This window comes from Acanthaster planci, linkage group LG15 (genome assembly GCF_054643075.1).
Source record: "Acanthaster planci isolate LZ-2023a linkage group LG15, COTS_SCS, whole genome shotgun sequence".
NCBI classification, from domain to species: Eukaryota; Metazoa; Echinodermata; class Asteroidea; order Valvatida; family Acanthasteridae; genus Acanthaster; species Acanthaster planci.
This window is the reverse complement of record NC_141791.1, coordinates 10,546,672-10,570,216: the sequence shown is the minus strand read 5'-3', so window position 1 is coordinate 10,570,216 and position 23,545 is coordinate 10,546,672. Positions and strand designations below refer to the sequence as shown.

Here is a 23,545-nt window from a genome sequence, read left to right as displayed (position 1 = left end):
GCATAGTGATTTATAAAACATATAAATCTTGATAAAAAATTATTACTTTCTAGTTAACTTTTTCGAAATTTTACTCGTTCCATCGTAAATCACCTATCAAATACACAAACAACTATACTTTGTCATTAATCTGTAACTGTAGTGACTACGTTTTGCTATATTTAAAACCGCTAAAAAGCGGAACTCACGACCGACCCGGAAGTAAACTTGGCCCTTGAGCTCATGAAAAGAAACCCGTTTACCCTCCTTTTCGACTGCCATGTCAAGCTTTCACAAGGTTAGTCAACTTCGTGTAGCGAATGATACGATATTTCTGTATATTACAGAATGTAACGCAATATTTTTAAAAGCTTCGTGTAACCCATGGGATTTATACCTTGTATTTTTTTGACACCGTGCTTTGTAATGAAACTTAAATAAGAGAAAAACACGTCTTATCATCATAGTCTTTCATCGCCATGATCGGGATAGGGCCTACGTACGTACGTACATACACATGTACAGGTATGTTGGGACTCGTGTGAGGGCGCTCTCAATTTATGGAGTCCCTTAGGAAATTCGACCCCCATTCGCAGACGCGACTTTGCTTGATCTCGGGTCGTTGCAACACAGCGACTAGTGCGAGGTGAAACAAATGCATTTGACATTGCTTTGCATGACACAAGTGCATTTAGATTTACCGTTGGTTGTTTTTGCGGGCTGGAAGTCGTATACAAGCAGACAAGTCGTGTCCTATGGGGCAGCGCATACATTTGGGATTCTCGCAAAATGGCAGGCATGGCAGGTAGGCCTACCGCGCCGGTGAAAACAGCAACCGTGGTGATGTGCGCACGCACTTGCTCCGCTCACTAGTGAGTGTGGCACAGAAACTCGCTACCGCTCCATCCTTAGCTGCACATCCGTACACACAATTTTCTGTCCACGTGGTCAAATCTTTGGCGTACCCTCTTACAATCGTAGTCGCAAATTTGTTTGCATACACAAATGTTCTGTTGTCTCTTTGCTTTCTAATGACACATTATTTAAATGATTTCACGCACGTTTTGGTATTTTACAGTCTTTTTGCCTTTACTCATTCAGTTTCATGGTCTCACTCTCACACGCCATTTTAAAAATTAAAATGTGTCTGTTGAACTTAACGTCATCTGACCCCGGCCCTCAGACGGCTGTTCCATGTCAAGAACTCTACCAAAAAAAAAAACTTACCTGCACAATTAATCCGTCTGTGAGACTTCAGTTGTATATTAAATAGGTCTTGACATGGAACAGCTGTCTGCAAGCCTGGGCCGGGTTTTTCCAGTTTTGTTAAACAGACCCCTGAAATTCCGTTTTTCTTTTTTGTTTGCCCTTCTGGCTCAAAAGAGAATGCCAAAAAGAAAACCCAAATGGGAATGTATTTATTTTCTCTGTGCATCCTAAGTAAAATGGCCGTCACACACTGCATGCACATGTGTAAGCTCTGCCCTTGCTCCTGCTCTGTCCCCAAACAAGGCTGCCGAGGTTCCATGCGAAGCGGCACGTGCTGCCTGCGCCTACATGCCTTTAAGATTATTGAAACGACTGGAGTTTCAGCAGCTCTGTGCCATGCGTACCAAATACTGCACGGTGTAGTTAACTGTCTGAACACATACCTAGTGTGCAGTTGGCATGCTGAGCACAGCCTTGAATTCAAGACTTGTATCAGTCATTGGTTCCCAATTGCAGTGATTGTGTGAAAGTTGTACATAACAAGCCAGGAACCAAGTACATCATGGTCATTTTGCCGGATGTACTTGCGATCAATGTCTGCAGTGTAATCGTTCACGGTTTGGAGTAAAATATGTCATACGTCATGTTACAGATTTCTTAACATATGGGAAAAATAGAAATTTTCTAGAAAGAATGGACAACTTAAGAGCCATTGAATCAAAAGTTCAAAGTAAGTGGAACCGAACACGGCTGTAAGGGAAGGGAACCTGGTCGTTATGCACTCCACTGTCTATGCTTGGTAAACGTAGTACATCGGTACAAGAAAGTGGAAACTTTCTGCTTGTCCTTTTTCACACTTCTGACAACTTCCCCACCCCAATTTTATTAGGTGTTCTTTGTGTCTCAAAAATTTTTGCCACTTGTGATTCTGTGTAAGAAATTACCGAAAGTGGGAGATCATGCAAAGATCCCGAGCAGCCTCAAGGTCGTTCATGGAATTTGCCCATTTTGTGAATAAAAAAACACCCGAGGCCGATGTGCCTCCCAACAATGCTCTTGAACTTGTGTGTTGATTTAGCAGTCAGTGAACATGTGCGTTGATTTAGCAGTCAGTGATAGCTTATGCGTTTTCCTGATTTCATTTTCAGACCTTGATCATTGACGGGAAGGGTCACCTTCAGGGCCGCTTGGCCTCGTTGGTGGCCAAGAACCTTCTCCAAGGTAAACCGGAAAACAGTTTTGGATGGAAGTAAAACACACCATGTACTCTGCCGTGTTTGGTCGAATAAACGTATACAGAAACTTGCAGTATTTCACGTGAGCCGAAGTAGAAACATTTTACTTTGCTGTGGCGTTCTTCTTGACAAGAACTAATGCCCACTCTCATGACTCTGACTCGATCTGTCTATGATGATACTTTGACCACGCTTTTTCGAGCTACCCAGCAATGAGATGAAACCTCACAATATTACTATCTGAGACAGAAATCTTGAATTTTTCTTGCATTCTTTCAAGGACACAATACTAGATCAGCTGCATTCAAAATCTACCCTTTGGAAAGTTATGTGAAAATGTTGACATGGTCTACCTAATGGTTGTAATCAATGAGGCCGTTTAGCCAAAGTCTCGCAGATGTAAAATGTTCGCACAGGCGCTTTGTGCCCTATTGGTATGTTCCTTTTTTCTAGCCAAGCGTGTTTGGGTTTTACCTCACCAGGTCAGAAGATTGTGGTCGTGCGATGTGAAGACATCAACATCTCTGGCAGCTTCTACCGAAACAAGCGTAAGTTATTAGGACCAGCACACCGGCCTTGTTGGGGTGCAAAGAACCTTCCTGAATATTCCTCAAACTACCTCCTTGCAGGAGCCTAATGGTGCATTTTTTGGACATTGGCTGTGTAGGGGTATGAATCCCCAGGTGGTGTAATATCAGCTGTGTTCTTCCCAAATTGTGTTGGAGTCCCCCCTCAGCCTCCTGCTCCATTCTGAAGGATTTGCAGAGGTCAGGAACAGAGACTATTTCGTGAATGACAGAATGAAGCCGATTCGACCAGAAAGTACATGCTGTTTGATTGTAGTGGTATCCTACCAGTTTGGGCCTGCAGCTGAATCGTAATCAGTGTGTGGGCTTGAGGAGTTGGCATATTTGAGAAAATCACAACTGATGACAGAAGCCGATCAATCATTTCGTGTTGATCAGAGCTTAGATAAAACTGGAATTAAAGATTACATTGAATGAGGTGTGCATTTTCTTGGTTGATGATGATGTTGGCTCAAAACTTTAACCTACATTGATGTTCAGTGAGAAAAATAAGTTGTAAGGCGCCCACTATGCCGACCCAGGCCCATTTTGTTGAACTTTATAGCCAACTTGTCGTATCAGTCACATAGTAAACTTCAAGGGAAAGGTAGATAACAATTACATATAGTCAATTTTTAGTAGAGTAGACAGATACATGCTAGTTCTGGGTAATTGTGACTGGTATCTGATGTCTTTCTGCAGTGAAGTACCTGCAGTTCCTCCGCAAGAGGACCAACACCAAGCCTAGCCGAGGCCCCTACCATCTCCGGTCACCCAGCCGAATCTTCTGGAGGGTCATCCGAGGTAAGCAGTACGGCAGGAGCTTGCTGACTCGTGGCTGAAGGGCCTGCATTTCTTAATTCAGCACTCACTTGTCATCGGGCTTGTGGGGGAGAGCTTCCTTCACCCTAGGGCCATGTACGAGTTACAACACAAAATATTGTGGACTGTACAAAGCTGCTCGGGGTTGTGAAAATGTTCAAGAAACCCATGTCAGATGTTCCTTGCACTGCAGAGAATAGTTGACACTTGTAACTGTCAGAAAAGTGGAGCTGACTTGCAGCTTGTTTTGATGGCAGCTTTCTGATACAGGCGATCCATAAAGTATACTCTCACTGTGGACTGTATTTGATTTTTTAAACCTTTTCTGGGCAGCCAGTTAATAGTTGCTTGTCACTTAGCAGATAACAGTTAAAGTTGCTGATATCTGTGATGATCCAGCAGATCACTCTTTGTATAGATTATGAATGTTGTTACAGTTAACTTATTTGTACCGTACTGCCAGCTTTGAGCCTTCTGTCTGTGATGATATCCCACGTTTTTATGAGTCACTCGGCAGTGAGATCAAAACCTCACATGCACTACCATCTGAGACAGAAAACGTGCAGTCCTCCATTGGCTGTTAATACTGCTTGGCTCACACATCTTGTGAATGTCAGCCTTTTTTTTTTGGATTATATGAATTATCTTTAATAGTCCTTTTTTTTGCAAGGCATATGCAGCGTTAATGAATCGGATTAACCTGCTACCTTTCAGGTATGTTGCCCCACAAGCGTGCCCGAGGAAAAGAGGCTCTGGACAGACTGAAGGTGTTTGAAGGGATTCCTCCTCCCTATGACAAGGTATTCTCTGAAAAACCACATCCTACAGAAGTCGGGATGAGTGTCATTTGGACACAGGTCCTACTTTCGAATGTGAACTTATCAACAAACATCGGCCCCCCATGACATTGATCAATTTAGGACTACTGAGATACGTTTGGGCAGAATGCTTTCAGAAAAGTGTGCATTGACGCTGCCGATGATGTTGACTCTCAACTTAACCTACATTGTTTGATGTTTACTGAGAAGACAGTAATTCTGAGGCACTGCCTATGCACACAGAGTCCCTGTCACGTATCACTGATTTCAACCGTGCCAAAATGTGCCAAGTTTACATTTGATTAATTGTAGAAAAGAGAAACTAACAGCTTGATCCTGGATTTTAACTTGTGATTAGCAAACAGGAGCACAGCCCGCTTTCCTGTTTGTTTGGCTTGGAAATTTCAATACATTTACCATTTCTCAAATTCAGGACGGCATTAATAAGCTCAAATTACGTGTAACTGGGGCCTAGTAGATTGCTAAAATATTGCCCTCCAAGAAGACCCCCTTTGCCTATATTGTTCTGCCACTCAAATTTTAACTTGACATGCCCTCATACATGGTGTCAAAATGTAGGGCCTACTTGAATTATCCCAAAGAGCGGTGGCATTTGTTCTCTGACGCGGTTGGATTGATCTGTACGCAAGTACGTACAGCACGGCTGGTGCTTCGGAAGTTAAGGTCACCTTCAGCGGTATGTTGTAATGAGCAAATGAAATCTGTTTGACGTTGCATAGCCACTTTTGTTGTCAATTCTGTTTGCAGAAGAAGCGTTTTGTGGCTCCCCCTGCCCTGCGTTCCGTGCGCCTCAAGCAGAACAGAGATGTAAGTCAGTGGCTTGTAGTTAAGTTTCCAGACTCCAGCAGAGTTTATCCCGATCAGTCTTGTGTTGCAGAGAATTCCTCAACTCTCTTTCTCCCTCAAGAATTGCTTCAGCAAAGCTTGTCTTTGAGCGAATAAGTTAACACAATTCTCTTGGTGAATTTCATTACACAAAAGACTGATAAGTAATGGGCAGAAAATATGCATTCTCTGTGGCCGAATTCATGGTTCTGCATTCAGCCAAAAGTTGCTGTTACCTCAGAAAATCATGTGCTGTGGGCACATTTGTCGGTAATATGTAGCAGTTAATTTTTGTTTGCACATTGCGCATATTCTGTGCCTAGAGATGCTACTTTGACAAGATTTGCATAAACCAGCTCCAGTCAGGGGTACAGAATTTTGTGATTAGGCAGGCCGTGTTAATGGGCTCCAAATTACAAACTAGGGAAGTGCTCTGAAGGCATAATATGTCTGTGAAAATAGCTGATGAATTCCTATCTGCATGTGCATCTAACAGTTCTGCAATCTGGGGCGCTTGGCTCATGAGGTAGGCTGGAAGTACAAGGATATCATCCAGACCTTGGAGGAGAAACGCAAGGCCAGGTCCTGGGAACGCTGGAAGGTCAAGAGAAGGGCTCTGGTAAGATACCAAACTTCCATTCCAAAAGGAAGAATATCAAACTTAACGTCACTGCACCCTTCAAATTCAATGGCATGATCTCGGTACTGTAAAATAAAGGGACTGCTGCTTACTGCGTGCTGACTTCATGTCAGAAGTAAGCAAATACGTTGTTGTTTCTTTAGGTTGAAGATGTAGAAGTGCATTGATAGAGTTTACACTCGGACACATGAAGTAGGATGAGATTCAAGACTGGGGATTGGAGTTCTGAGTGCACTGAAACAAGATTCAAATCCAGAACGTTTTGCCATTTGCTCGTGACCTCGTAGAATTTGAAGTTGACCGAGGAGTCTTGTGACTGACTACAAAAATTTGACAAAGTCCACAAAAACTGGGTGGCATTAAGAAACGACAGCTGCTTGCTCTGTAAGGAAAAGGAGCATTGAATAATACAAGGAACCAGTGTGACATTCCAGCAGCGCTGACACGCGCATAGGCTGTGTTCCCCCAAAATTTCTCGCAGGATGAATCAACTTGAAAAAATTCTCCTTTTGTTTTTTTTTGTTTCAGCAACTGCGACGCAAAGCAGCCAAGAATGTCAGGGCCAAGGTAGCGCCCTACCAGAAGATCATCCGTCAGTACGGCTACAGATAAACAAACGGGGTGGTCAACTGTACCCAAACAAATCAAGCACTGAAGTGCCTGATGTCTAAATATCACTCCCGAGAGAAAAGTTTTTGTGCTTGAAAGTTGCACACGGCAGTCATCAAGATTCATTTGTTTTTGTGGGTTTACGACAAGCTGATAGTACAAATAAAAGACATTGCAAGGAAAAGTGACTTTCCTGGGTTTTATTATGTGGTTTCTGTATTCAGTGTCAACAATCTGCACGTCATTCTTGCCTGTTGAAGTCAAGATTCTATGGCGAAATATAGGACAAAATTGCATGAATGAATCCACTGTTGAAACTTTTCTATCCCTGAAAGAATATACATATATCCGGTGTGTATGTGGTGTGGGAGTTGCATGTTCCAAGTTCAAATAGCATGTATACCACTGATTACTAAATGGTCTCAAATTTGTACAGCATGGAGGATATTTGGTGACCGAGGTTTTTTAATTTACTGGAGTATATTTGATCTCAACACTCGACTAGCTAAACATCGTGGTTGAGATCGGAAGAAAAAGACTAAAAGAGATATTGCCAAAGGTTTTGTTTCCCCATAGCAGCGTGGGGACTGTGGTTTACGTTTGTTTGCCTAAAGGCGCCTCTTAAAACTGCCCACTTAACTGTGATTATTTATTATCTTTATCAACTTCTATATATAAAAAATCTTGACAAATCATAAAATCCTGATGCGTCTCTCCCCTGCCACATACAAACTATGCTACTGAACAAATGTAACTCTATGCAAACCTCTGGCTACTTTGATTGGCAAATCATTACAACTTTTATTTACACATGTATGCATTACAAAGATTGATATATTACATGGGGGGTGTATGTGGTACATACATGTACATGTATAGCTAATACAGCCTCGAACAGTGCTTGCGACCAATTCGTCTTTTCATCTTTGCAAATCTATTATTGATTAGTGTGCAGTGCCTTTTAATATCACTATCATTCTGCAATGAATATTTCCAGTGATGACAACTGTCCAGACATTTTTCAAGAGTTTTCCTATTTACAATATTTGTGCGTTGAATGAATATAAAGATTATGACATTGCAAAACTGAATGAAACGATTTCCAGAACCCCCCTTCCAAAAAATAGGCCTATGACCCGCCAAGACATGAATCTAAAAAATACCATGCAATCTTGAAAGCCAAAAATCCATCTAAGTCCAGTTTTTACCCACATGCACTTTTCCAACATGTTTTTAATTTAATAAATACAAAATCCTTTGAAAAAGACGGGTACTTAGCACCCATTTCAATGACAAAGAGTAACATTCCTAACAGTAGTTAGTTGCATTGCTTAATAAAAACAGAAAATAGGAAGAATTCCACCATGCATCGGACCATTCCAAACAAGAAACTGAAAATTGATAACAGATACTTGAAAATATCTAAGCGCCAGTGCTTCCATGAAAGAGGCTTCATAGATTCAAACACATTGAAAAATTCAGCGCAAGTTCCCCACCTAAATGTATGTAATCACACGCTAAATGTGTAAAATGATTTTTTTTAACTGTTCAGTTATCTTGAAAGCGGCAAAAAGCCTTACAACTGGGTGTTAACTTATGCTTGTTCCTGTAACTTGTGCCTTAATTCATGCTTGTAGATACAACCACATTTTCTTCTAGGATTTATGCATCTTTTTTCCCATAAAACTCATTTCAATGAAAATTTGATGACCCTCATTTCCTCCATACATTATAAAAAAATATCTACATGTGTAAATGTATGGGGTTTACAATGGTGATTCCTTCTTTTGTCATGAGCCATTTTGTAAGTACCACCATCTTGTCAAGAGTGCTACAGTGCTGCCCACTTCCTTTAGATACTTTGCCAAGATGACCGTCCCCACAACATCACTGACAGACCCAAGGTCTAGTCTCCATTCTTTCATCCCTTCATCACAGCTAGACTCAGTTTGCGGCCTCCACCTTGGCCTCGTCTTCCTGCTTGACCTTGTAGTTGGCCAAAGCTGCTTTGATCGCATCCTCTGCCAACACTGTGGATCAGGGGAAAAATGACACAGTGACATATAACTGACAGGGAATATGCCTTGTGATCAAGGCTTAATTTGGTTCCTTTAATACTAACGAGGCCTCAACTCATCTATGGAGGTTGAGCGCGTGCCAAGCCCTAACAGGTGACAGCGCAGTCAGCAATGCTACACATACCTTGAAAAAATGACCACCAAGGGTCGGCACTGTAAGTTCAATCTTTGTAAAAGTCTTTGGTTGTGAAATCTTGTTTCTTTTTTTGCCGAAAATAAAACTTCATATAGGACAAGCTCCTGTGGAAAAACACCATCCACAAAATACTGCTTAACCACTTCTTGCTGGGGACTCCGGGATCGAAGACGTATGGTTTATATGGGTGGCCGGGGTCTCCGAACTCGGACAAAGGAAACAGGGCCCTGTAACAAAAGACCGTACTCCGAACAAAAGACCAGGCTGCTGGGCATTACCGGCATTTTTCACTCTCAAAAGTGGTGATAATCCAGCGTTATTTTGAAACCGTATACCAGGGTCTGGGGCATTTAGAGCAAGTGGATTACCACCGGGGACAAAAGCTCTCCACCACTGCAGCGATGAGCCATATAGCACCGCTGCATGCTAATTGGCCCCTATTGAAAAGAGGTCAGCAGTGCACTGAGCCAGGTTCGTGAACAAAAGACAGTTGTATAACACCATACAATCTGGGCTCTGTTTACAAGGCTGCAGGCCTGGCTGAAATATTCGGTCGTCAATGAAGGTCACCTGTTAACTTAGAGTAGAGCCTAAAGATTACTCCGTGCGGCTATAAACGACTGTTAAATGGAATGATGAATTGTTGAAGGATTTTGAAAACGGAAAAAATGATAGTCATGCCGGCCCAGCATCCTCAACGTTGAAAAATGCCCCGGCACGAAGTGGTTAATGTTTGGAATTTCAGCTTTTTTTCCTCTCTGGTTGTCTGCAAAAGTATAGGAGATTTTCACAGTTCAGCTTCTTTATGCCTTTTTTGGAGCTATTTTTATCATTGGCAATCTCATCCCTGGTTGGTGTGGGGTGGGGTTGTTGTGGGATGGGATTGATGTGGGATGGGGTTGGTGGGAGGCGAGGAGAACCTTTTCCACATGGTGTGGGAGTGATTTGCTACTACCAGCAACTGTCCAACTGTAGTTATTAGCATAGGAGCATATCCCCCCCTACCCGAACTGACTATTACCAATGTGGATTATAGGTTCACAGGGTGCAGTCTTAAGAATTTACAATACTGCAGTTAACCCTAACCCTCCTCAGTCCTCCAACAGGTGAAGGATTGAGGAGGGTTAGGGTTAAGCCTGGTTTCCATATCGATGTAAAGTGATGCAGACAGCATCGCCAATCTTTCCCTGATAAAATTATGCAATGATATGGAAACATTTCCTTGTGACTAACGCAAACATTAATGCAGACAGTCAGGAGAGTTGGATGAGGTTAAACTCTTCTGTCTTCATCTTGACGTCTTATCATGCTGTCGGAGTTCATTAGGACTATATGGAAATCAGGCAGAATTGTTTGCTGGTGTGGATTTCAGAGTACTATAAAACTAAAGGTACTTCTGGATGTGGGGATGAGTGGAGGCTGAGTGAATGGCAGAAATGCTGCTCCTTACTTGAGCAATGCAGCTTGACTGGTGGTAAGCACAACTCCTTAGCGATGTCTGTGTTCTTGATCTTCAAGGCATCATCGACCTGTTCACAAAAAGGGAGCAATATGCATTCACGGTGACACAGGTCTGCAGCACGGTTTGCAAAAACCCTTAGCGAAGCACACAAGATGCATAATATCTATATGATCTGGTCCTACTACAATACAAACAGATGTCTGCTCCGTAGTATGCATGACTGACCTTTCCACCAGTGAAAACAAAGGAGGCTGCTAAATTGAAACGGGTTGAAAAATCAAAATTCAATTCATTATCTCTATATGACAAAGATGAACGACTCACCGATTTACCCTTGACCCACTCAGTTGCTAGCGAGCTAGATGCAATGGCTGACCCACAGCCAAATGTCTTGAACTTGGCATCCACGATCTTGCCATTATCGTCAACTTTGATCTGGAGCAAGAAAAAAAAAATGGCATGCTTTCTGGCGGGAAACTGACTACAGCGTGCACAACAGCACTTCTCTGAGCAGACTTATTAGAAAACAGGTGTGCTGTGTTTGCATAACACTGTGTGTCCCATTCGGTGCTATTCTGACCAATGGTATGTACCCCTTCATGTACAATTCAAGGACAAATGTGACAAGTCCAGGCCTAGTACCAACTCTGCAATGTCTCTTTGCGACAGATACATAGATTAGTCTAACAGGTATGCTATCCGCTCCTTGCGGAACAAAAGATTTTTAAGAACTTACTGTAAAAAAGCTTTAACCCAAACTGCTCAGAAGAATTCTTGCTAAGAGCTTCCCAAATTCATCATCCAAAATCCTCTACTTTGTAGGAAACCACTGGCAAGTTCTTTGTGCATGAGCTGAAACTTTTTTGAGAGCATCAAGTCATGTTAACAGTGGCTAGGCTCTACCATCCTCAGTCTTTCAAACTCTAGCAAACCTCAAAGGATTTCAAAGGATCAAGGAAGTTTTTAATTTTTGGATTTTTGCCCTGCCCGACATGTATTTTAGTTAAAAATGCCATTTTACAAAAGTGCACAGAAACTGTACAACAGTAAACGTTTGCTTGATCCGCAATGCAGTGTAATAACACACACCTGCAGTTTCATGACATCTCCACAAGCTGGTGCCCCGACGAGCCCGGTGCCCACAGACTTATCATTCTTGTCCATCGAGCCCACATTCCTGGGATTCTCATAGTGGTCAATCACCTGTGAAGTTGAAGACAACATGGTTGAAGCAAAACTAACAGCTTCACAAGGACTGAAATATGAGGAATCTGCATGACTGTCAATTACACTGACTACATGTATTTGCTGCGAGCTCAATTTTCTTCTTCACCAATTCTGACTCTGGTAATTTTTATATTCTTGGGCATGTCGGGGATTTAATACTGCAAAGTTGGAACTTTAAGGTATGACTGCACCTACATATTGAACTTTGAAGTACTTTCAGGAGTACATGTAGCATACACTGGGCCAGGATACCAACACTCACTCAACCGAGCTTGAGTAACCGAAGCCCTTATGATCATGAAATCTTGTAAGTCGCAAATCAGGGCTCCGGCCAAGTACTGTACGGTACATGCCACGTATTACATTCCTTTTTTCAACGTACGTAGTCATGGTAATTAAGAAAATATGCAATATTTCATTTGGGGTCTGAGATTTTTGCATGTAGTTGGTACACTGTGAGCATGTGGCACCAAGCAGTCTTCTTCCAATGTACCAGTGACGTGTACAATACATGTGACATTACAAGCAGCGATGTCACAGCGTTTCCTCATGTTGAAAGATGGCAGTCACGGCAGTTCAGGGGTAATGGCCCAGGATTTTTACCATGTTCAAGACACACAGTTCAAATGATCTGACTCTGGAACATAAACAAGATATTATATAGTTGCCTTCCTAGTTCCGGATCGTGCAGGTGCAAAAAAATCCTCAAATTCCAGTGAAATGTGGTTAGTAGATTGCCTTGTGTGTTGGAGATACTACAGAAATTTTGGTCAAAATTTAAGCTTTTAACAAGATCAACGAAAGTGACGATTACACTTTTCTTACTTCTGGATCGGTTTAACCAGTTCCAAATTGAGGCAAAAACTTCTTCACACACACAAAGTAGCCACGCATGAAAGCCATTTTTCAACATGAACCATTGTGACAAGCTGATTTTCAATGATGAATATCTTACATGAAATTCAGAGAACAGTCATTTATGTATCAGAATTCAAGTGAATAAAAAAACAGAACTCGTGTGAAGTTTAACACGACTTTTTCAGCTGCAAAGCGAGCTACCAATGATTCTATCCCCCACACCGCACATGTAATGAGTTCACAAACTTGTATTAAAAAATCAAAGTTCTTGTCTATGGGAACATTTCAATGGGCACTGAGGCAAAGACCAGGGGTACCAAGACAATTGACATGCATGGTTGACTCCATGAAGTTAGGTCCTAGGCCTATTACACGCCCTGCAAGGCTGCATCAACACATGATGATGATCAGAAAGTGATACTAATAAATAGGCTAACATGTCATGACATGTCCTAAATAAAAAGTACAATTTTGCTAAGATAATTTGGAAGCTACCCCCAGAATTGTGTGGTTTGACATCTGCCCTACTCCCACAAACGCAGGGCGGACGTCGGACCCCACAGTTCTGGGGGTATTCAGGAGCACAGGCCCTGCCTACTGACATGTACTGAGTTAGAAAACGCTGTTTTTTTTTTTCCCCAGACAAGTCTCATGAGTCATACACGAGTGGTTTGTGTTCAGGGGTATCAAGTGTTGTCCGTGTCCATAAGCATGGTAGGCACTGCCTATGCAATGTATGGGACCCTTTCCAGTACTGGCACTTTTTGGCAGTAGGCCTAACCATGGACGACCTCCATGGCCTAACGTTATAAATTAGCGCACAACCATCCATATCGACATCATGATGATGACAAGCGCACAAGATGACCATACATCGACCCTACATTTTTGTGGTAACTGGCTTCCGAAGCGCAGCTTGCAATCCTGGCTTGCAGCAGTGGCCGCAGCGACTTCCCAAGCTGTCGTGCAACCGACATCTTCGTCAAAACCGAGTCGATTTTATTGAAAAATCGCAAAGATCTATGGGAGAAACAGCACAACTACGCACGAAAATGTGCAATTACCCAACATAAACTGGTTCACACGTTCTCTGACAAGGTCGTAACTCGTACGCGTATTACGTTCATGCAGACTCATCGCGTTTTTAAGTCGGAGGGAACCAACGAGTTCGCCACATCTTACCAAATGGTGGCGCGCTCTGTATTTAACCTCAGCATGCGCGGCGCAGCAGCTGTTGCTCAAAATCTGAGAGAGTGAAAAGTTGATCTGTGGTGAGTCGGTGACAGGCACTGTATCACAACATGGCTGGCAGTGATGACGGTGAGTTGCTGTGAGCATGGAGGAAGGGGGAACGTCCTTAGATCGTTTATCCATCGTGTCTGTGACTTGATCGATCACATGCGCATGCATGGTCATGATGGGGGGTTGAGTATTATTAAAGCCATCGCCAGGCATGTCAGGGTATACCAGTACTGGGTGCAGGAAAGATTGGGAGCAGTTGTTGCTATGGTAAATGTTGGTATGGTATGCAAGTCGTGACTAAGTAAGAGAGTTGCAGTGATGGAAGAGAGGTGATAAACATCGTGGAACACCTTACTGTTTCTGTGTAACATGATCGTCTTCCAGAGTTAAAAAAAAAAGAAGAACCAAACCCCCCCCCAAAAGCAAACGAAAAACACGAGAATTAAAATTAATGTCAGGCTGAGAGCCTAGTAAGCGTACTCAGTTAGAAGCCTACTCAAGATAATGTGGGGTACACTTGCATGATTGCTCTTTGCTCGAATTGGTCAACCCTGTATGAAATCTCCCAACTTTGATTTCATTTCTTTGAAACAATCTTCCACAATTGTGAACCGGAAAGAAATGTGATTGGCTGATGGTGGAGTTATGGGATGTAACTTATATATACAACTCATGCAGTAAAATCAACTGATCATGTACAAATTGAGCTGTCGAGCAGATCTACTGATTGTATTCTATAGGGGGCCTACATGTATATGGTTACCGTGACATTGGGGCCAAGGCCAGGTTGAGCTTCAGTGTTTTTCAGCCTATTTCCCATTAAACCAGGGTTTGTGCAATGTTTATACAGGTTCACGTACATTAAACATCTGAATCTTTGTTCTTCACCAGCTCCAGGGAAAACTTTGCCAAAAATAGTTGGCTGACCTTTATCAAAATGATTTTAAGAGCAGAAGAGAGTTGACTCATCATTTTTTAGAAAGTGCATCTAGTGCTGTCAGCAAAATCAGCACCTTCATGTACATAAATGTAAACGTTACTTCAATAGCAAACATCACCTGTGCACAACTGTATAAAACAAGTGCATACATTTTGTACTTTATGGCTTTATGGACGTACACTATATCATCCGAGTCCACGTGACTTTGACATGTATCACTAGTGCTGATAAAAAGTGCCCTCAGCCTTTCTGCTGTTTGGTTCATGGGAAACTGATAATCAGTCTGGAGACCTTATTATATATAGGACATTGCAACAAATTTTTAATATCTGATCTGGTTACAGTGGGCTTTTGATGAGGCATTGTTTTCATTTGTTGATTTGATCACAGAAATTCCTCCACTGGAGGACATGAGTGATGTGCTGGAACATGCAAAACACATTCAGAGTCTCAAGGAATCATCTTCCTCATCAACATTACCATCAGGCTGTGTGAAGACAGGCATTGATGCACCCACTGATGTTACCAGTGGCAACGCATCATCAACTTCACCAGATGATGCATCACTTAGAAGTTCAGATACAAAAGAAACCACAACAAAGGTGGATTTAGGTGTTTTTCTAATGTGCTACTTGCACATGTGCACAAATTTTCAAATGCATTGTAATGGCCAGTAGACCTACATGTACATGTGTAAACCATATTTACATCATGTTTTGTTTACATGTGCACTTTCCTGTGGGGGCTTTATGGACAGGTGTGTGTTGGGTACCCAGGTCTTTCGGTACCTTCCCATTAAAACCTGGTTCCATTCTTTCGGGCCGGGTACCCACAAAAACTTCCATGCATAAATGTATGTGAACTTTAATAGTGCAGGGCAGAGTTGCAGAAAAAATCATTGTGCCGCTGAAAACCCAGGTCCCGTGGTCATAACTCTGAGAAATCAACAGAGTTACTTTTGTTAGAAATTTAAGGTAACAATTTTGTTCAATAAAATGGTGGGAGATTCCCTTCTAACGTTCAGAACAATGTGCTGCTTCCTAGATGTACAGTAAAAAAGAGCACTTTTCCGGCACATGGGCTGTCGGGGTTGTGCGGAATGCCATGTGTTGATTGTATTATTTTAATGGTACCCGGCTAGCCGGGTACCTGGTTCCAAAAATACTCGTAAACACACACGCCTATTCATGGATCATGTCTCACTGATATAGGAAAGTGGACACACGTACAGCTCAGTGCCATTACATGCATGTTATATGTATGTGTGAGTCTAGTGGAACATGTTATACCGTTAAATAACCATTAACCAAAAGCTTAAATGGGGTGTGAACACTTTGGGTTTAAAAAAATAGGGGTTTGACAGGACTTTAAGCTGTTGAAAAGAAATAAAGGGATACCACAAGACACAAGTTTGGAAAGACACTCTGACATGTCTTATGAAGCTACCTTTCAAATTTGCATGCTTTGTCAACGAAGCTAGTGCAACAGCATTGACCCTAATCCGAGCCTGCTAGACACATTACAGTGCAAGAGGTGTACGCAATTGTGGAACCTTTGTGCATCGAGTAGTCAACAGCAGTAATGTAATCCAGTTTGGTATTTGTAAAGGCAAGGTTATTGAACAACAAAGCATGTGTGTGAGTCGACATAAGGCCATGCTGATAGGGCAGACCTCATGAACGGCAAGTGTATTACTGGTTTGAAATCACCTTGGATACACATCATTTTTGGCACGTTTGGGTATGTGCTGTTGGAATACTGAACTGGTATAAACCGTTTATTATGAGACACTTGGAGTTACCGTTAGTTCAAACAATCAGTGCCACTTGTTTCAAATACGCCAAGCTGACTTCTCTCTTTAACAACTACGTGTATTATATGTTTTTGCTCTGGGCAGGGTTTCTATTTGCCAAAATACAGCGTGTGTGGGGAAGCTAGGGTTAAAATCTGTTTCACTGTAGGTTTTCTGGGGCAGCTTCAATGGAATTTCTTTGCAGACCCTGCAAAATGCACCTTTGTGTCTCAGTTAACATTATTTTGAACTTTTGTTTTGCCATTTCAAATGGTATTTTACTGCTTTTTTTGTTTTCTGCCTGTAAGTACAAATTCATGAGCAAAACTGCCATTAACCTTGAGGAAGAAAGGCTCATATTAATGTTTCCTTAGCTTGTACATGCACACAAAAAACCCCAACATTTTCGGAGATTTACTGGACTAAACGCACTCTTTTTTGTTGATTTAACATGCATACATGTAGCCAAAAGCATGCAATTGACCCTTTTTGAGGAATGTTTTCAGCGAGGACTATTTGGGGTGCACAGTTTAAACAGAAAAACCTATGCACTGAACTATGTCTTCCCTGGATGACATCACAGCAACAGCACCCTCAGTTGTCCTGGAAAGCATGGATAATTTTATGTTAAAAAAGTGCACTTTTCTATGCATAATGTCAAATTGCCCCCTAGTAAATCAAATTATTTTGTTTTTTTTAAATTGTTCACGCTGAGCAAGGCAAGCTCACAAATGGCCAAATCCACGAGCTCATCCACAGGCGGTTTCGGAGGCATGAAGAAAGGGTTTCTCATTGGAGGGCCCAGCAAGAAACACACTTCCCATGGGAAATCATTAGCCAGTTCATCCAAATCCGTCCCAGCTGCTGATCTGAAACCAGTGGGTGGGGAAGAGATCCCCTTGATTCGACCTAAGGAAGGCTCAAGGGATGCTAGAGAACAGTATCGAATTGATGAAGTGCAGGAAGCATTGAAGACGACTGCTCCGCTACTTCAAAACAAGGGTACATAGTTACATGTATATATGTTAAATACTTACATGTAACCTCTAATCTCTGGTTTAAAATAATATCAAAAGTCCGGTGGAACCTGGGCAAAAGGGAAGCAGCAAAAACAATGACTGATTTGATTGATTTTTTTTTTACTTTGAAAAGTCGCTAGACAGTTGAGCAAAAAAGAACAATTGACTGAAAGCTAATTTTTTGTGGCATTTAGAGTTTGATTGACCATTAGTAACTTTTGGGCAAAGTAGATTATTGCTTATCGGTGATTCTTGATGGGCAGCTGGGCAGCAATCTAGAAAATAATTCAACTTCAAAAAGACGATAAAAAAGAGTTGTCGATCCCATGGAGGTGTTTAAGTTGATGGATGATTCTTAGTTGGACCTCAAAGAACAGTGTGTGATAATTTATTACACACTACAGTCAGTGATGCTGGTCATGACTTCATACATAGTTCAGATATCCTACTGTGACAATGAAACCCATCAATATCTGCCAAAAGTTTTGGAAATTGGCTGAAGAATCTGGGTGTTCACAAATAATGCCCCTCCGACTAACTTGAATGTCTTAAACTTAGGCAACCCAAAACTTAAAGGAAAGAATGGAAGTGCCTATGTACCTCCTTGAGTTACCGTGGAATTTCTGTTTCAAGTTTACAATTTAACAAGCAGCTAGGAAACCAAGATTTTGGAGTTTTGTGTCTCCATTAGAATGGATAACCGAGGACCTCCTCTCCAACCTTGAGAAGCATCCCCGCCTAGCCAGGCAGCTGACAGACCCTAGATTTGCTCAAGCCGTCTCCAAGTTTCAGAGAAACCCACAACAGGCCATGGAGGAATACAAGGGCAATGCGGAGGTGCAGCAGTTCTTCAAAGATTTCTGCGCTTTGCTTGGTGAGACCAGTTGGGTTTTTACAACCTTTTCCTAGAGCGAACCCCTTTGATGAATGGATGAGTGAAAACGAGGCTGCACTGGCGTACTTCAGTACTCAAAAACGTGATTGGATGATGTTTTTTCTCTGATTTGCCATTTATCAAGGTCACACCAACTGCCCCATGCATGTACAATTTCAAATTCTTAAAAGTTTTCTGAAAGACTTGTGGAAAGCTCCGGAGTACACAGTTAAAAATACATGTAAGTGACCCCCTCTGCAAAAAAGGGTATTAAGTCGCGCAATGCCGAAACACGTAATGGCCTGTTCTATTTAGAGAGGGCAAAATTTCTTCAAAAATGTGATTTTGTGGTGTTTCCTTTACTAGCTTCTATAGTATTTATATTCTCAGAATTTGTGACTACAAATATGGATACTGATGAGTAAAGATAAAAAATTGATCATTCAGTAAGAAATCCTATATACATGTACAGTAGCATTGTGTTTCCAAGCGCTACACTTTATGAGCTTTTTCTCGAAAAGTACTTTTATTGAATCCGAAAATTTGGATATACAAATGTCTATATAACTCTGGAATGCACGCAGCACACTACAGGGGTTATTCATATATCATATTGTAGCTTTCGATGTACATGTACAGAATCCAGCCATATCAAAACTCAAAACCTGAATCTGGCGACTTATTACCGATTTTTCTAGAGCCGGTCAAATATGACATCATCTCATAGTCACAGATTCTAAATCTAACAAGCATCCTGATAGGTGTGTCAATGAGTGTATACACTTATGGTGGCCCTATCATTACTTTTGTAATTTTCATCAAGCCATTAGGAATAATAAATACTGAATTGCATTAAGGAAAATTCTCACAATTGAAAGATTTAAAGATGTAAAAGTTACATGTACCTTTTAACTGTAACACGTACTAGGGCCGAGTCAATTCGAATAATTCACTATTCAAATATTTGACTTTCAATTTGATCGAATATCTGAATATTCAGTCTTACCAACTGGCAGATTGTTGATGAACAAACCATATACCAAATCAATTTTAATAATGCACACAATTGTATATTATAATCACTATAATAGCTTCTCAAGTCTAGGAGTATCTCCTGCCATGATTTAGCAAGATTACAGAGACAAACAATACTTTCTGTCCTCTTTAAACTGCATATTCCTCTAAAATTTTTAAATGAATAGTGTAGTTTTTGAATTGTAAGATTTCTGTCGCTTTTCATTTGAATCTGCTTGAAACAAGCCTCTACAGTGAAATTTTTCTCATAAAAAAATAAGAAAATTCTCCCTTCCTTTTCATGAATTTTGTATTCGCATATTCAAATTCTTTTCAAATTTGAATATGCAAACACAAAATAACATTCAAATGTTCAACAATCAATTGGATATTCGGATTAGCCTTAAGATGTACATTTTTCCAAAATCCAAAGGTATTTTCCATTCTAGTACACGTTGTAAGAAAACACTCACCTCTGTTTGCCTACATTTGCATATCAGCGTGCATGCGCAACAAACCTAGCTGGAAAAGTCGCCCAAGCCGCACCCCCTGCGCCCACTGCATGTCCCCATACAAAAGGCTATGTAACACTAAGATTCACTAAGATTAGCAATCTAGGATTAGTCAGACTGGTTCCAAAATTAGAGAAATAGCTCATGAAATGTTTTCTTTTGTTTGAACTTTCTGTATGTTTTCCCTTCATGCAGGTAATCATTTCTCCACCATGGGAGGGGCTTCCCCACCTTCTGTCCCCTCGTCAGCCCCTCCCCCTCAGGACACTATCCGTACCCCCAACCAATCCAGCCGGGCAGATATCAAAGTTAAGAGCAGCACCAACCCCAAGCAAGCTACTGCGGCAGACGAGACCGAGATACGACAGATTCTGGCCGATCCTGAGATCCGGGAGATCTTGATGGATCAGAAGATGCAGCGACTCATCGAAACCTTGAGGACTAATCCAGATCAAGGCCAGGGGTAAATGTTCCACATGATTTCTTGGAGTATTTTATTTTCTCAGGGGGGCAATCTGTTTGTCAATTGGATAGCCAGAAAAAGTGATACAAATGAATTTTTCAACTTAGCTTATTAATTCCTGGTTAGGTCCGAAATAAACATGGAGGTTTTTAAATGGAGGAGGAAAGATAGAGCCCAGTTCACACATGACATGGTGCCCCTTGACAATTCCAAACCGAAAGGTGTCGTTCATTGATGCCTTTACAGTACATTGGTGCCAGGGCGGAACCGGGGAACCCTATTCCAAAAGTCAGTGGTCATGAAAATTGATGTCATTTTTATGCACTCCCGTTTCATGAATCACGTGCCATGTTTTCTCCATGCCGTCTTCTCTTCCCTCTGCCCTCTCCAGAATTATTCATTCTGCCGGCCCCGAGATGCAAGCCAAGATCCACAAATTGGTGAACGCAGGACTCCTGGGATTTGCTCCCTAGGGGGTCACAAGGTCAAGAGGTCATCACCAATTCGACAGGGCAGATGGTCAGGACAGTGGTAGAAAGGATTCAGGCCCAGAAGCTACATTTTCACCACCAGTACTTGAATGTGTTTTGGGTTTGAAAACGACATAGAATCCACTCTTAATCAAAGAAACATCATCTTGAGCAAGCATGGTGTATCGAGGTGATATTGTTGTCGTTTCTGTAGCATGAAGCAGCTGAAAATGGAGTGGATTGTCTCACCTCACACCTTAGCCAACGCACTACCCATTTATCCTGCCTAGTTGATTTCACAAAGTACTGCAGCCTATCAGACTTTGGGGAGGTTTAGCGCATTGTAACTTATGATAGCTTCCATTAATGATTTCCAAAAAGTTGCAGTTCGTAAATGCAGTAGCTTTTTTTTTTAAAGCTACCTTTCCTTCCACCTTCTTCAGGTCTGCCGACTTTTAACTCAGCTTTTCAGTGTTCTCAAGGCTAAAACTCAGTATTCTTTGTAGAAATCAGTATTTTTCTGCACAACCCTGTCAAAATGTGCTCTTTTACTCCCAACCAGTAGTGCTCACCTTTACACGTTACTCAAACAGCTCTAAAACTGATTCAGTAACAAATGGAACTCCTGGAGGCAAAAAAAACAATATTTGGGGGTAAAAAAAGTATCTGAAAGCAAAATAGAATACTTTGTGCACAAGCAAAATGGTATCTATTCAATCACTTAACGCCCAAACTCAAAAGTTGAATTTGTGAGAGCAGATGAATTAGTGGTTGTTGTATACCAAAGCTGCCTTTTTACACTTGTCAAAGAGCTTTTCAGGAGACTCCATCGGATGCTGCATTTTCCTTTGGGATTGACTTTACACCTTCTGGGTAAGTAAGTCTGAGAGTGTCTAAGTGCTATGAGGCAGGGATGAAATTCAGAGGCATTTTTCCTTACTAGACCAAAAACCCTCTCATCCCCTGTGTTGCTGTGAGGCAACGAGAGTTTTGCCAGCATGATCCCGGGGAGATGGATATCCTTGAGTTGGCCTGTCTGTTGATTTGTCTTTAGGTGGCCAGGACGCCCAAGAATGAAGATAACGGAAGAAACACGACTGAATTTTTCCCATCGTTACTGCTGCATTAGTCTTCTGCTGAAAAGGAAAAGATGTACTGCCATGGGATATTGTTCTCCATCATAACACTAAAAGAAAGAAGATCTGAGGCCCACTCTGTGAAAATGAGTCTTAGTCGCCAGAGCCAGTTTGGAGTAACAAGTCCTTTAGACTAATTTTGCACAGTGGAAATCAATGGGAACCCAAAGCATTTTTCACCATGGTGTATCCACTTTGTTCAGGATGCCAAACTGAATCACACATCAAAACAAAAAAATCAATTTGCTCTTTTCAGTACAAATGAACGAAAAAGTGGCTCTGGCGATTTAAGACTCATTTTCACAGAGTTGGTCACATATTCTTCCCAGGTGGATTTTCCTTTGTTGTGGTGATCTGAATAGGTGAAATGATGACTCTGTTCACATCTGAATCATAGTTGTTGAGGATGGGAATCAGCTGCACTTGTATACCATGATCAGAACTGCCATCTGTTGAAAGTGAGAATGGCCCTTGCCAGATTTTTCCCAATGCTGTCAGCTGTTAACTAGAATTGCTGAGATTTCTCAGGATTCTTCATCAGGATTTTCCCAATTTCAGGATTTCTTAAACAATATCTTTCAAAAGCTGCGAAATCTCAAGTTTACCCATGAAGGTGTTTTTACGTGTAAAAGGTGACAGAGAAAATAAGAAAGGGGTATTTTGAGGGATACTTTCAAACACAAATATGCCATATGCTGTGGGGCCCTTAAAACCTCTGGTGATAATGATGTGAATATTTCATTTGCCTCTGATCTCAACCCTGCTTGTTATTATAAGACATGAAAATAAATGACTGTCGCTACACCGCGCTTAGATGATGTGACCCATCTAAGGTGATCAGATTTTCCAAAATCTGTATTTTTGAATGCAGATCCGTACTTCCGTGTTCTTGTTCAATTTCTGTATGAAACACAGGAAGTCTGTACTATGTCAAAGATGGATTTGCACCAGGGAGATGTAAATTAATTTTTTTTTTTTGTGCCCTTCCCGACATGTATTTTAACACTGTATGCTCAGTGTATGCCCCCGAAGGCTTGTGAAAAAACCACAAGCGTACTCAGGTGGGACTCGAACCCACAGCCTCCTGCTTACTAGTGCAGACATCTTAACCACTCGACCACCGAGCTAGCCGGTGTCAGCTGGCTGGTTCGAATCAGATGCAGCAGCGGGTCCCGCGAACAACTGTAAAAAAAAAACCAGTTGTTCGCGGTACCTGCCGCTACATCTTATACATACTGAAGGAATTGAAGTTACTTAATAAATGTCATCGCAGTAGTGAAATAAACATCTAAGCTGGATAAACAGCTTTCGTGGGAATTTATGTTCCAGTTGTATCTTCTTTTTGGTGACGTCCATGAACTACAAATAATCATGATTTTTACATGCATTGCATACAGTCACAATCTGTCTATACCTTTGGAAATGTTTATAATTATGCCGTCCATACAATTTTTGTACTTACCTGTTCAAAGTTTGTAAATAAAGGTTGATGATACAATGTACTGTAAACTGGCCCATTCCTGCGTACTGTATGTTCAACAGTCCTGTCTGATTCAGGCAAAGCTGTTGATTTGATGACAGTAGATCTCTAAAAACAC

At 41.5% G+C, this 23,545-nt stretch overlaps 3 protein-coding genes and 3 non-coding genes across 8 annotated transcripts; 5 read left to right on the top strand and 1 right to left on the bottom strand.

Moving 5' to 3' along the window:
* The first annotated feature begins 173 nt into the window (after positions 1 to 173).
* On the top strand, positions 174 to 6,908 carry rpl13a (ribosomal protein L13a). Its single transcript, XM_022242470.2, has 8 exons — positions 174 to 277; positions 2,337 to 2,409; positions 2,906 to 2,971; positions 3,692 to 3,793; positions 4,526 to 4,611; positions 5,398 to 5,457; positions 5,972 to 6,094; positions 6,644 to 6,908. The coding sequence occupies exons 1-8, from the start codon at positions 260 to 262 to the stop codon at positions 6,725 to 6,727; spliced, it is 612 nt and encodes a 203-aa protein (XP_022098162.2). The 5' UTR covers positions 174 to 259; the 3' UTR covers positions 6,728 to 6,908.
* LOC147796689 (small nucleolar RNA Z195/SNORD33/SNORD32 family) lies at positions 2,589 to 2,673 on the top strand. Its single transcript, XR_015427916.1, has one exon. It is a non-coding gene; the product is annotated as a small nucleolar RNA Z195/SNORD33/SNORD32 family (small nucleolar RNA).
* Positions 4,285 to 4,367, top strand: LOC147796688 (small nucleolar RNA Z195/SNORD33/SNORD32 family). The gene has a single exon (XR_015427915.1). It is a non-coding gene; the product is annotated as a small nucleolar RNA Z195/SNORD33/SNORD32 family (small nucleolar RNA).
* On the top strand, positions 4,782 to 4,859 carry LOC147796687 (small nucleolar RNA SNORD34). The gene has a single exon (XR_015427917.1). It is a non-coding gene; the product is annotated as a small nucleolar RNA SNORD34 (small nucleolar RNA).
* A 589-nt stretch (positions 6,909 to 7,497) lies between the features above and the next one.
* Positions 7,498 to 13,583, bottom strand: LOC147796686 (uncharacterized). The gene is made up of 5 exons (XM_087146422.1): positions 13,370 to 13,583; positions 11,490 to 11,603; positions 10,725 to 10,835; positions 10,389 to 10,467; positions 7,498 to 8,754 (listed from the first exon to the last, which is right to left on the bottom strand). Exons 1-5 carry the CDS (start codon positions 13,460 to 13,462, stop codon positions 8,669 to 8,671), a joined length of 483 nt encoding a protein of 160 aa, XP_087002548.1. The 5' UTR covers positions 13,463 to 13,583; the 3' UTR covers positions 7,498 to 8,668.
* A 110-nt stretch (positions 13,584 to 13,693) lies between these two features.
* On the top strand, positions 13,694 to 23,456 carry LOC110983307 (uncharacterized). 3 transcript variants are annotated; one of them, XM_022242468.2, is made up of 6 exons: positions 13,694 to 13,805; positions 15,058 to 15,269; positions 17,179 to 17,461; positions 18,170 to 18,352; positions 20,074 to 20,341; positions 20,733 to 23,456. In XM_022242468.2, the coding sequence occupies exons 1-6, from the start codon at positions 13,787 to 13,789 to the stop codon at positions 20,812 to 20,814; spliced, it is 1,047 nt and encodes a 348-aa protein (XP_022098160.2). In that variant the 5' UTR covers positions 13,694 to 13,786; the 3' UTR covers positions 20,815 to 23,456. The 3 variants fall into 3 exon arrangements, with proteins under 3 accessions (XP_022098160.2, XP_022098161.2, XP_087002546.1); XM_022242469.2 differs by lacking the exon at positions 13,694 to 13,805 and adding an exon at positions 13,832 to 13,994; XM_087146420.1 differs by lacking the exon at positions 13,694 to 13,805 and adding an exon at positions 14,042 to 14,091.
* The last annotated feature ends 89 nt before the right edge of the window (positions 23,457 to 23,545 follow it).

Excerpts from the sequence above, each read along its gene's own strand:
- LOC110983307 (XM_022242468.2), top strand. Across the intron at positions 15,270-17,178 it reads CAAAAGAAACCACAACAAAG|GCAAGCTCACAAATGGCCAA; the intron begins GTGGATTTAGGT and ends ACGCTGAGCAAG. Across the intron at positions 20,342-20,732 it reads AATCCAGATCAAGGCCAGGG|AATTATTCATTCTGCCGGCC; the intron begins GTAAATGTTCCA and ends TGCCCTCTCCAG.
- LOC147796686 (XM_087146422.1), bottom strand. The coding sequence starts at position 13,462 with ATGTCGGTTGCACGACAGCTTGGGAAGTCGCTGCGGCCACTGCTGCAA. Across the intron at positions 10,468-10,724 it reads AGTGGGTCAAGGGTAAATCG|GTCGATGATGCCTTGAAGAT; the intron begins GTGAGTCGTTCA and ends TTTTGTGAACAG. Across the intron at positions 8,755-10,388 it reads AGTCAAGCTGCATTGCTCAA|TGTTGGCAGAGGATGCGATC; the intron begins GTAAGGAGCAGC and ends CCTGATCCACAG.
- rpl13a (XM_022242470.2), top strand. Across the intron at positions 5,458-5,971 it reads GCCTCAAGCAGAACAGAGAT|TTCTGCAATCTGGGGCGCTT; the intron begins GTAAGTCAGTGG and ends TGCATCTAACAG. Across the intron at positions 6,095-6,643 it reads AGGTCAAGAGAAGGGCTCTG|CAACTGCGACGCAAAGCAGC; the intron begins GTAAGATACCAA and ends TTTTTGTTTCAG.